At 44.1% G+C, this 13,314-nt stretch overlaps 1 protein-coding gene across 3 annotated transcripts in view; it reads right to left on the reverse strand.

Moving 5' to 3' along the window:
- The window catches only part of CALN1 (calneuron 1), a 462,927-nt gene that overhangs the window by 365,273 nt on the left and 84,340 nt on the right, over positions 1-13,314 (reverse strand). Inside the window, exons 1-2 of one of the 3 annotated variants that reach the window (XM_086374690.1) lie at positions 10,674-10,806; positions 3,038-3,162 (exon numbers count right to left, since the gene is read on the reverse strand). In XM_086374690.1, the coding sequence (XP_086230816.1) occupies positions 3,038-3,155 (118 nt within the window). In that variant the 5' untranslated portion in view covers positions 3,156-3,162; positions 10,674-10,806. Of the gene's footprint in view, positions 1-3,037; positions 3,163-10,673; positions 10,807-13,314 lie in introns of those variants that run through there. The other 2 variants (XM_086374691.1, XM_086374692.1) reach the window with 2 other exon arrangements.

Raw genomic sequence — 13,314 nt, forward strand, 5'->3', positions numbered from 1 at the left:
CTCTACACGCAGAACACATCTTCACAGCCCTGCCACAGCCCCAAGATGCTTGTAACAAAGCGTGAGCAGTCATAACTCAGGGTTCACCTTGGCAAAAATAAATAAATAAGCAGAAGGAATCTTCCATCAGAAAATAAATGGCCTTTCTCCAGGCTCAGAGTATGGATTACCCTCCTAAAGAACAAATACAGTATTTTCCCCAGCCAACATCACACCATAAAGTCCAACTTTACTCAACTAGGGACCCCTGACCCCCACCCCTTCGACATATATCCAGAGAAAACTATAATTCAAAAAGATATGTGGCACTCAAGTGTTCACTGCAGCATTATTTACAATAGCCAAGACATGGAAATCACCTAATGAACACCAGCAGATGAATGGATAAAGAAGATGTGGTACATATACAATGGAATATATTAGTCATAAAAAAGAATGACATAATGCCATTTGAAGCAACATGGATGCTAAGCGACGTAAGCCAAAGACAAGTATCATTTGATATCACCTACATGTGAAATAAAACCATGATACAAATGAACTTATATATAAAACAGAGACAGACCCAGACATAAAAAACAAACTGGTTACCAAACGGGAAAGGTAGGGGAGGGGCAAATTAAGAGTTTGAGATTAACACACATACACACTACAAATGGCAACCCACTCCAGTATTCTCGCCTGGGAAATCCCATAGACAGGGGAGCCCAGCGGACTACAGTCCATGGGTCACAAAAGAGTCAGACACAAGTTGAGAGACTAAACAACAATATATAAAACAGATAGACAACAAGGACCTACTCTATAGCACAAGGAACTATATTTGATATTTCGTAATAACTTAAAAGGAAACTTAAATATCAAACTATATTTGATATTTCGTAATAAAAGGAAAAGAATATTTAAAAATAGATACATACGTATGTATAACTGAATCACTTTACTGTATACCTGAAACTAATACAACATTTTAAATCAACTATACTTTAAAAAGAGAGAGAGAGAGTTGCTTGAAACACATAGACTTTTGGCCCAGTTCTCATGGTTTCTGCTCCATGGGGCTAAATACACAGGAGGCTCTTGGTCCCTCCTGCAAACTGGTGACTGAACGGGGGGAACCTACTCAAACAAACACCAGCACCCCACCCCCCGAATCAATGCACCACTGCCCAGCTCCCCACTGGAGCAGACCCCTGCTCAGGACACAAGGAAGACCAGGCCTCACCTCACCTGCCAAACACCCACAGCTCAGCCTCAGTCTTCTTTGTGGCCATCAGAATGGGCTCCTTTTGGAAGCAGTCAGGGCTCTATTTTTTGCTTCCAAGTCCTTGTCTGAATATCCTCTAGCCAACTAAAGGCAAGGAGATATGCAGGCACAGCTTTCCTCTCTGGTCCTCAGTCTGTCTGGACACAGTGAGCAGCTGCTGGGCCTGAGGAGCCTGGCTCTGGCCACATCACTCCCCCTTCCTCTGACCCCCTCCGGCCTCTCCCCTAAACCCAGCCCACTGGGCCCTGAGCTTCACTGCTTCATCATGGAAATAAGCAAGCCTCTACAGGGAGGCCTGGGAGATACCATGAGTTCAGTTCCAGGCCATTGCAATAAAGCTTATATTAATATCACGATGAAGGGAATCACTGAATCATTTAGTTTCCCAGTGTGTGTAAAAGTTATGTTTATGGACTTCTCTGGTGGTCCAGTGGTTAAGACTCCAAGCTTCCACTGCAGGAGGCATGGGTTCAATCTCTGGCTGGGGAACTCAGATCTCATAGGCCACACGGAGCGGCCAAATAAATAAAATAAAATATCCTTTTTTAAAAAGTTGTGTTTACACTACATTGTGTAGTTTATTAAGTGTGCAAAAGCATTATGTCCAAACAGTGTACGTACCTTAATTAAAAACCATTTTAGCAATAAAAAATGTTAACCAGCATCTTACAACGTAGTATTGCCACAAACCTTAGATTTGTTTAAAAAAAAAACAACAAAAAACTGCAGTATCTGAGAAGTGCAATAAGGCAAAGTGTAATAAAACGTGGTATGACTGTCGAGAAGTAAGCAAACAACATGGGCAAGAGCAAGAAAGCTATCCCATGTCCCTGTCCTTGCTTGTTGCATCTCCTGCTGATCAACTGTGAAGCAAGTTCGGCTTCCCTGGCCCAGAACTGAAACTCCCCACCTTTCCCTTGGAAGAAATGTGCCAAGAGAAAGCGCACTGGTTCAGACTATTACACTTAAAAGCAAAGATACGGGCCATCTGAGGTAATTTTAACTTCCCTATTTTAGAAAGTAAATTTCAACTTCTTGTTTTAAAACAGTGTGTTACCAGGAACACAGCATTCCAAAACAAGACGGGAAACCGATCTGACTTGGCCTCATCAGATGTAGTACCTAGGCAAACATCTGGCCAAATCAACCTAATCCTCTATCCTAAAAAAAAAACTCTGTCTTCCTCATTTTAATTTTTTAATTAAGGAGTTGATTTCACCAGGCTACAGAGGGGGCACTGTCCCAGGATGAATTCAGTCACCATGTTCTCTGGTTCGTTCCCAACCCTAAGGCAGGGTTACACTGTTACAGAGGCAATCAAAATAATTGCTGGCTATTTCCACCTGGACACAGATTTCAAATGATTCTGATCTGGACAAGATTCAAAGCACCATTCAAAGGCCTCAAGTCAACAGACGGCCATTAACAGGGCTACAATCTCCCCAACAGCTGGGCCCCATCGTGGACAAGAGGGAAACAGAGCCACACTATGGGTGATCAAGATTCCATCAACTGGAAAATAACATGTGGGGAGCTGAAGGCTGTCTCCCAAGTTGGTATCCAAAGGAACCAAAACATTCACCATAGATTTTTCAGGGCACCAGGTCCATCTCACACAAAGAAGTCGTCTGGGCAAAAGTGATCTCTGAACTTGTTCCTGCCGCATCATGGTTAGACCTGGCCACAACTGATGGCCAGGGTCTTAGATGCACCACAGCCCCAGATGGCTCCCTTGGGTGGCTAACCTCCCAGGCTGGGCGGGCTCCTTACCGTCCAACTCCTCCACGGAGATGTTAGCCAGCTGCTCGCTGTCGCTGCCAGCAGAGAGAGATCTGTTGAGGTAATTCCCCTTGTACAACAGGCCAGCGGTCACATGGTGAAAAGGCATCTTCTCCCTGCTCACGAGAGATGGGAGGTAGAGGGGGAGAGAAAGACATCATCATCCATTCCTCTTTTCCTTCCTGAAGGACCATCCCGGTGTTTGGACGGCCAGGGGTATTTTTTTTAATAACAATAACATTGGTAGAGGGAAAGTCAGAGAGTACCAGGGTCCCCCTAGCCAGAACGATTCCCAAATGCCCCCAAATTCTATCCTTTCCTTCACTGTACATCTTACTTCATTTTCCCCATTTAATAATGAACTTAAGCCATGGGGTTCTGGCAGACTGTGGGATACCCTGGCATCAACCAGCTGTCTCTCCATGCAAACAAGGATGCACTTGCTCCTTTCTCTGGCCTGATAAACACTTTCTCTGTCCTCATAAGAAAGGATTGAACACCCTAGAAATGTGAGTTTATCCAGGGACCAGATGTCTTAGCTATGACTGTATAGAAATCCAAGTGTTTCATTTTCCCCAAGTAAAGCAGGTATTGCACTTATCCTGCACTCAAAGCAGGTCGGACGTGCCAGGCTCTGAGCGAACACAGGCAACAGCCTGCACCTCTGAGAAGCGGCCCTGCGCCTATTAGCACGAGTGGCTCATGAGCACAGCCTTCTGAGATGTCAATCACACCTGACCTGCTGGAAAGGTGGGCAGCATCTCAAGGTGTCTCAGAACGAAGCAGCTTCCAGGACTCCCACAGGAAATGAAAGCATCCCCTTAGACCAGACTAACAAACCCTCCGGGATCCTCGGCCCAGAGCACTACCGCTGGGGGTGTGAAGTTCCCACCAGTGCAAGGGGGCCAGAGGCTCCAGACTAAGGTGAAAGGGAGGGACGAGAGATACAGTTAGAAAGTTGGTCTCTCACAGCATGGAGGTTCCTCATACAACTAAAAACAGAGTTGCCAAATGATCCAGCAATCCCACTCCTGGGCACATACGCAAACAAAACTCTAATTCAAGAAGATACACGCACGCCCGTTTACAGTGGCACTATTCACAGCAGCTGAGACATGGAGACAACCTAAATAGCCATCAACAAATGAACGGGTAAAGATGTGAGAGGCATACACACACACAATGGAATACTACTCAGCCATTAAAAAGAGTGGAATAATGCTATTTGCAACAACATGGATGGACCTAGCGATTACCAAAGTAAGTGAAGACAGAGAAAGACAAACAGCAAACGATATCACATATGTGGATCTAAAATACGACACAGATGAACTTATTTACAAAACAGACTCGCAGACACAAGAACAGACTGTGGTTGCCAAGGGGTAGGGGAAGCAGGGAAGAGTTTTCCTGGGAGTTTGGGGTGGTAGATGCAAGCTACTACATTTAGAATACATAAAAAGTCCTACTGTGTAACACAGGGAATTACGTTCAACATCCTGTAATAAACCATAATGGATAAGAATATGAAAAAAAGAAGAGAGAGAGAGAAAGTTGGGTTTCCCCATAGCGGAAAGAGCAAGTTCTGTTATAGTGAGTGAGTCATGAGGCATATCTGGTTCTGCTTCCCCATCTGCAAAGGGGGTAAGAGGATAGAGAAGCCTCTGGGTGGAATTGGGGAACAGGCAGGAAAGAGCAGGAGTCAATTCCCGGGTGCAGGTAGAGGACACCCTTTTAACAGAGCTCCAGAAAGGTGAACAGGGGCACAGGAAGGGGTAATCTTCCCACCACTAGGGGCATGCAAGCAGAGATTGAGGCCTCCCTTGCCAGGGGTTCTGTGGGAGAGAAATGGCCCCTGTGTTGTCTTCCACACACCAATCATCCTCCAAGTGAGTCCCTTGTAGAGTCCCTCTGGGCATTAAAATTTGCATCTGTGTGTTAAGCCAGAGTGGTCCTAACAGCCCCTTAAGGCACTGCTGAGCAACCAGGTGTAAATTACAGAAAGAGACAGCCAACAGAAGGCCAGTCTCTGGGGATGACTGTTCAGGGCTTCCGGGCTCCCAAACCTTGTGTCCCTCAAGTCACACTCATGACAATCAACTGTCCCTGGTGATGGATGCTGTGGGGGCAGGGTACTGTCTTCTTTTCCCTGTGACACTACAGGCCTGAGTGACAGGCCGGCAGGATGCCCCTTCCTCTCTCTTCCTCCTGACTAGAGTCCACTCCAGCATACTCCTGGATGGACTGAGAGCTACTGACTTAGAGATCAACCCATGAGACTCCTAAGAGCTACAGGGCTTGACCAAGAGCAGGAAGCCGGTGAGTGGAAGAATCCATTCTAGAACACAAGCCTCCTAAGCTCTCTTTCAATTAAGCAACCTTAGCTCTCCACCAGACATTTCCACCCGGATGTCAAACCCTCATTTCAAACTTAAGATGTCGAAAAATGAATTAATTATCTTCAAAAAAAATAGGCCACACTTCCTGATTTCTCTATTTCTATCAAAGGTACTTTTCTCTCATCATAACACCTGGGACGATTCTCACAAATGTTCAGGGCCCTGAAAAGTAAAACAGACACATGGCTGAGGCTGGAGCCAGCCACCAGCCTCCAATGCACCCTTAATTCTTTCCACGGCTAACATCCCTCCATCCATGGGCCGATCGCAAGTGACAGGAGGGAATCACAGAGTATGCAAGCCTTTGACAATTGGAAGGGGCACATCTCCAGCTAATTATAAGTCAGACTTTTCCCCTCCCAGCCAAATCTATCCTTATACGTAAACGGGCAAGAATCTTTCTTTGGGTGACTTCCCTGGTGGTCCAGTGGCTAAGACACCGAGCTCCCAATGCAGGGGGTCTGGGTTCCATCCCTGGTCAGGGAACTAGATCCCACATGCCACAACAAAAGATCCTGCATGCCACAAGGAAGACCCAGTGCAACCAAATAAATAAAATAAAATTTAAAAATAATAAAAATAACAAAAAAAATTTTTAAAGAATCTTTCTTCGGAAGACAACTTCAATTACCATCACCTCTTTTCTCAAAGTTAAATTCCAGACCAAACAGGTTTAAAGATGAGAATCAGACGCACAAAGTAGGGCCACTCTCCCTTTCCTATGGCTAGCCCTGATTTGGGGCACCATGTGCCACTGTGGTCATTTCAGCCTAGACTGAGTCCCATGGTCCTGGGAGTGATATATCCATACTGGCTAACATTTCCTGTGTGGTTTCAGCATCCCTCTCAGCACTGGCCCCAGGACCCAGTCAATCTGTTGTTTTAACCATCGTTTAAATCCTTCATAAACATAGGAAAGCACCCACACTGATCTCTAATTTTGCCACCTGGAAGGAGGCCCCACTGAGGTCAGTAAGGCACGGAAAGCATTTCTTCCCATGCCACCGCTCATGACTCCAGTGTCTCAGCATTTTATAAACCTCTTCCCATGATCACCTTCTACTTGGTTGTCTGAAGCTCTGGCCCCACCACACGCATTTTTACAGCTGCCGTAACAAGGTTATACTCAAACACATGTGTCCAAGCCACATTCAGCTGCAGAATAAATGCTGAGTATTCTGCAGAGAAAACTGGTCGCAACTGAGTCCCACTCGATAGACCAACATAATTTGCTTCTGGAAAAAGCAGTCTACAAAATTAGATACATATTCAGTTCATTCACCCGAAACTTTCGCTCAAAGTCTAGTGCGAAAGGAAACACGTGCAATTGAGCCATCCGTAGAGATAAATAAAGTCATGTTCGAGAAAGGGAAGAACATTATCCCAAGTAAGCTAAAAACAGCCGCTGCAATTAAAGACTAAATTTCACCCCAAGCCACCTGGGGAAATCCAGGCTTTTAAGGTTCTCTGTTTGGCTATGGAAGGAAGGGAAACAAATCAGTTCATCAGCAAAGACAGACGTGGTCCTGAACTAAAGCTTAGAGATGGGTCCTTATATATACATTTAAATAGTTATTTTACTCATTGAGAACTATTAAGTGACTGTTTATCATGTGAACATTTTTTTCTGTATTTTCTGTGAATTTGTAGTTTCCTGGCTACGAAACACGACTATCTGGTCAAAAGCAGTGTTAGATTTAAATCCTAGCTCTGCACTGATTAGCCATGTAGGTAAATAAATTAACCTCTGTAAGCCTCAGCCTTCTCCTCTGTAAAACTGGGGGCTTGACATGTACTGCATAGGATTTTTGTAACCATGAAATAAGATAAGATACAGAAAGCACTTGACTTAGCCTCAGAAATGTTCTCAATAAATATCATCAGTAATTATTTGCTAAGGATTACATGAAGTGGGATGCGGGGCAGAAGAAGGTCACAATATGTCAGGTGGAAGACAAAACACGCTGGCTTTTGAAGGAGGATCAGGAAGAACCTGGCCAAGGGTGAGTTTCAGAGAGAAGCTGGCTGGCATTGCATGCCATGGATGCGCCAAACAATTCAGTGTGTATACAACAGAGCACCAGGGGCCCCAGCACTAAGCGGTGTCAGCAAGCAGCTGACTGTACCAGGCTCTGCTCCTGCTTAGTTGCTCAGTTGTGTCCGATTCTTTGTAACCTCATGGACTGCAGCCCACCAGGCTCTCTGTCCATGGGGTTCCCCAGGCAAGAATACTGGAGAGGGTTGCCATTCTCTTCTCCAGGGTATCTTCCTGACCCAGAGAGTGAACCCAGGTCTCCCATATTGCAGGCAGATTCTTTACAATCTGAGCCACCAGGGAAGCCTGACTGTATCAGGAGGAGAGGGCTATTTGAATGAAAAGCACCAGCGATGAAAAAGAGTCTATTTCCTGGGTACCACCAGGCTCCATGGTCATATCAAAGATGAGTTGTCAGGAGGCTAAAAACAAAAGAAGTTCCTGTTTTCAGGATTGAGGAACTGGTACACTTCTTGGCAAAGTAACAAACCAAAGAGGCTCACTCCCCTTGCCTTGAGATGATGCTCTTCAGTGACAGTTAATTTTCTGTCACCTTGACTGGATCACGGGGTGCCCAGATATTTGGTTAAACGTTATTCTGGGTATGTCTGTGAGAGTGTTTTGGGGTGAGATTAACATTTAAATTGGCAGTCTGAGTAAAGAAGACTGCCCTCCCCAAGGTGGTTGGGCCTGATCCAATCTGTTAGAGGTCTGAATAGAACAGAAAGGAAAAGTAAAGGAAAACTTGTTCTTTCTGTCTGAACTGTTTGAGCTAAGACACTGGTCTTCTCCTGCCTTTTGACTTGGGCTCAGGCTGGAGCTTACACCAACAACTCTCCTGGGTCTCTGGCTCACCAGAGCAATTCCTTACAATAAACTTTTTTCTATGTGTATATATATATATATATTCTATTGGTTATATTTCTCTGAAAAAACGTAGAGTAATATAACTTTCTTTTTTTTTCTCTGCAGTACCAAAGACCCAGGCACATTGCTGTAGGCTGATATTATTATTCTGGATAAAGAGTATTCCAGGACATAATTCTGCAGGGCCTCTGAAGCAGCACTACTCAGAGTGTAGTGTGTGGACCACTGCCAACTGAATATTATTTGCTGCTTGTCTGCAATGAGATAAGGACAAGAATTGAATGAAAGCTTTGAAATTTTTATACCAATTTGGAGCATTGTCCAAATACCTAAGCATGTGAACAGTGGACTTGATTTTTTTTATATATCTCTGTTTTTTTAACTTTATTTTTCCACTAATTCACGCTTTCTGCATTTTACAAAAATCAGTCTGCCAAGGATGGAGGTGTTAAACAAAAAATGGGAAAAAAACAAACAAAAAAGACAAAACACTAGTCCCTCCCCACAAATAGTTTAGTTTGAGAAGTAATTCTCTCTAAACTACTTTGTTTCATCAATTACTGGTAATGGGCTACAGAGAGAGAAGAAGAAAGACATCTAGAGAAATCCACCTGAACTTCTTTCCGAAATTTTCTCAAAGTGCAACTTAAAGTAGTTTAGAGAGAAGTGCTTCTCAAACTGACCATGCTGGAACTGCTTTTTTAAAGGAGTCTGGATCCAGTTCCTTCGGTCCTTAGCACCACTGGGAAGCAACAATCCCCGGCCTATGGCTAGGCAGGGATCATCCCTCCCAGTCTGCAACACGGCTAGGAACAGAAGGGTCTGAGGCATGGGCCCTGCACGTGAAGATGTGAAATTTGCTGTAGGCCTTCCCCATATTGCTTTTGATTAGGGAAGAACTGCAGAAAACCTCAGATACCCTAGAAATGCATGTCTCCTCCTCAGAGTCCAAGAGTTAAATTACAGGGACAAGAAGATCCCTTCTCATTCCAGCAAAGATGCACTAGATGGATGCCAGCAGAGCGTTTGGCTAAGTACTTACAAAACAATTGTGTTCTCTTATACAGATCCTGCAGGGGCAGGCCAATTGGCAAGGAGGGTTTGGACAGAGCTCAAATCAGACAGGAATGAGTAAGCAGAAAACACCAACGTGAGGGGCTAAATAAAAGTTCTGCATCATTAGAGGAGGAAGCACTTTCAAGAAGATGTACAGCCAAAAGCAGATTGTCAACAACAGTATGATACAAGAAAGAAGACAATAAGTTTCTGGTTACATCCTTAAAAATAAGAAAGCAGGGTGCCTGTGAAATAAGAATAAGAACGCAAATTCATGAGGAAATCTCAGAGTACAGTGAGGAGATATCAAGTCAAAAAGAGAAGACAGCTTGCTAAGAGGCAAGCTGATTTGGAAAAGGTGCAGGTCTTTGCAAAGCAAAGGAGAAACCCAAAAATAGTAGCAGAAAATCTACATTAATGGCAACAAAGAATATCTCAAGTAAACAGACTATGCAGCAAATAATATAATGAGCCATGGCCCCACCACCCAGACTGAATATGGGCTAATATTTATCCTCATTTGCTTTAGCTTTCTTTTTAGAAATATCTTATATTGAAGCCCTGCCCACCTATTGTATTTCTCCACTTCCTTCACTCTGCTGCAACAACCCTATTCAGGAGGCAGAATGTATCCTTCTGGTTCATGGTTTTATGGGTATAATTATATAGAATATATTATATTATTGCTCTGGGCTTTCCCAGTGGCTCAGACGGTAAAGAATCTGCCTGCAATGCAGGAGACCCAGGTTCGATCCCTGGAAAGATCCTCTGGAGAAAGAAATGACAACCCACTCTAGTATTCTTGCCTGGAGAATTCCACAGACAGAGGAGCCTGGGAAGGCTACAGTCCATGGGGCTGCAAAGTTTCGGACATGACTGAGCAACATACACACACACACACACACACACACACACACACACAGTATTGCTGTATCTATCTTTCAATTTACATAAATAATATATCACAGTATACATATGCTCTTGCAATGTGCACATTTCAATCTATCTTAGAGCTTAGGGACTTAGCCAAATCCATATACACATACCTAATTTACTTTTAACTGTGCCATAGCTTTCCATATTGCAATTTATTTATCTACTATCCAACTGAAAGAAAAGCACTCTGCAGTGAACATCCTCATACGTGTCTCTTTGCATATACTTCGGGAAATTTCTCCATCCTTCACACCTAGATCAAATATTACAGCATTTTTCCAAAGTGCTCTCCAAAGTGGTCGGCTTAGCTGTCTATCGCTATATAACAACTTACCCTTGAACTTAGTGGCTTAAAACAGCAAATATCTATTGTCTCACAGGTTCCATGGGTCAGGAATCAGGAATTGCTTCTCTGGGTGGTTCTGGCTCAGTCGGTCTTATGAGGTTGCAGTTAAGACACTGACCAGGGTTACCACCATCAGAAGGTATGCCTGGAGCTGTGGGATCCACTTCCAGGACGGCACTCACGTGGCTGTTAACAACATCCTCGGGGGACTCTCCAGAGGGCTGCTTGGGTGTTCTTATGATAGGACAGCTGGCTTCCCCAGCAGGTGTTCCAAGACACAGGAGGAGGGTGCTTTTATGAACTGGTCTCAGAAATCACACAGTCACTTTCAACACGTTCTATTCATTAGAAGCAAGATGCTAAGCGAAGCCCACACACATGGGGAAGGAAATTAGGCTCTATCTTTTGAAAGATGAAGTATCAGAGAATTTGTAGACATCTTTTAAAACCATCATCATAGTTGTAACAATTTACAGACCCACCATTAACCGATCAGCATGTCTATTTCCCCCAGAGCCTTGCTGACACTGAGTATAAGCAGACCGTTTCATTTTTCTTAACTAGATTTCCTTGACTGCTAGTTCAGGCATCTTTTTATATGGTTTTTGGCCATTTCATTTCTTTATTTCATTGTAAGTCTATACTTCATCTGAGAATTTACATTTAGATTTCTCTTATCATGCCTTTAAGTATAGCCATGTTTAATAACTGGCTCATAAAATTCCTGAACATTTAACAAGATCCACACCCTTGGCACCAGTGCCACCAGCTTCACCAGTTGTAGCTTTCATGGGCTGGTATGAGCTGACTGCAGCACACCACTGGATGAAGGTCTCTTTCCTGACCATTTCCAGCTGTTGCTACAGGCAAGAAAAGTCATGCAAACATGATGCTTTCTTGCAACAGTGTTCCTCTGTCCACTGTCTAGTTTCCTGGCTGTGAAGGAGTGGTCAAGGTGTTGGCAGAAGAGCAATGGTTTCTGAATCCTCAGATGAACTTCAAGTTCATCCTCCAGCTTTTGAGGAGTCAAGAGGAAGTTTTAGGAACAAGAAGCATATGCCAGTGGGGTCTCAGTGGTAGTAAGCCTCCTAGAGTGTTGATCTGAATTATTCTGGGAGTCATTCTGGAGACTCATCCAAAATCCAGTCCTTGAGCCCTTCAACAATTTTGTAAGCATCAAACTCCCTGTATTAAATCCCTTCCTTCTTTAAATACCCAGTCCCTGAACTCTACTGGTCCTTGAACTAAACCTTAACTGATACTGTATCTTCCAACTTTCTTTAAAAATTTTTTTAAATTTTTCATTTTTTAAAATCTGTGTATCTATGTTATAAGCAATTTCTTCAAAATTATTTTTACATTCACATTCTTTTTTTCAGTTGTAACGTAATTCAGTTACAACTGTAACAGTTACAGTTTAACCTGTCTGCTCGGTTTTCATGTAAATGATGATGTTTTCCATTTCTAGGAGTGTAATGCTTCTTTTATAAATCCATCTTTTATTTATCACTGAGCATAATCTTTCATTATAATCTTTATTCTCTGTCCTTTTCATATTTTCTTTTGGAATGTCATTCTGTTACCTCAGTTTCTTAAGGCACTAATCTTCTTTTTGGTGCTTCTCTGTCACCAGCAGTAAACAGTTTCCAGGTGTGATTTCCCTTTGTGGGCAGGAGCATCTTCAGTGGGTGTCATTTTCTCCCTCTGGAGCCGCACCTGCGTAGCGACCCACATCCATGGCACTGGTCCCCCAGGCTTCACCAGTCGAGGACAAGTTTGTCTGTTCATCCTTAGCTTGGAAGGCCTGCACCACGTGGGTTGTTCAGTTGTCGACTACACCCCCACCCCCACCCCAGGCACAGGTTTGCAGTTCTGATTTGTCACGTGTGCCTCTTCCTTTGGCAGCCACAGTTCCTAGTAGACAAGCTTCTTGGCCACTTTGCTGAGCGGTGGGCTGACTGACTCTAATCCCCACTTACGAGAGGGGCGGCCATCAGTAGAAGCAGGGTCTCAGTTCCTGTTTCCTGCCTGCTATGGATTTAAGCCCACGCCTTTCTTCCCTGCATGGACATCAAGACTCCCAACTGCCAGAGTCTTATGGGGTGCTCTTACCCTGCAGCAGCACCCACCCCTACTCTTTCATCTTTAGGCTCTGAGTCTCCTCTTCCTTTCTTTCACACTAGGTTATTTTAGTGTGAAAATAACAGGAAGAATGTAGTCAGGAAAACAGAGCCTAGGTCAGCTAATTCATTAAAAGGATTTGAAACAGTGAGCTATCTACCAAGCAGGCAGAAGGGCTGCAAAGCCCCCCAGAGCCTGGTTAGCAGCGATCAGCAATAGCAGAAAGTTATTCCCACCCCTAGTCTGGAGGCACATACGGAAAGGGCTGTATTACCTGGACCTCAAAATTGGGGTGCCCAGAGGAACTAGAACTGGTAGAGGATGCCCAATAAGATCTGAGACGGTGCAAGGGAAAGCTCTGCTCTGCAAAGATCAAGGACAGGAACACTTAAGAGACAGAGGCACCATGGAGACATTTGTCAAAGGCAAATCCATCTTCACCTCCTCACCTCCTGCTGGCACCTCCCTCTGGTCAGGGAATCTGGAAATGTACTTTGCTTGAATGGAT

Source organism: Bos grunniens, chromosome 25 (assembly GCF_055505025.1).
Source record: "Bos grunniens cultivar Pamir isolate PY7600 chromosome 25, Bosgru_T2T1.0, whole genome shotgun sequence".
Lineage (NCBI taxonomy): Eukaryota > Metazoa > Chordata > Mammalia > Artiodactyla > Bovidae > Bos > Bos grunniens.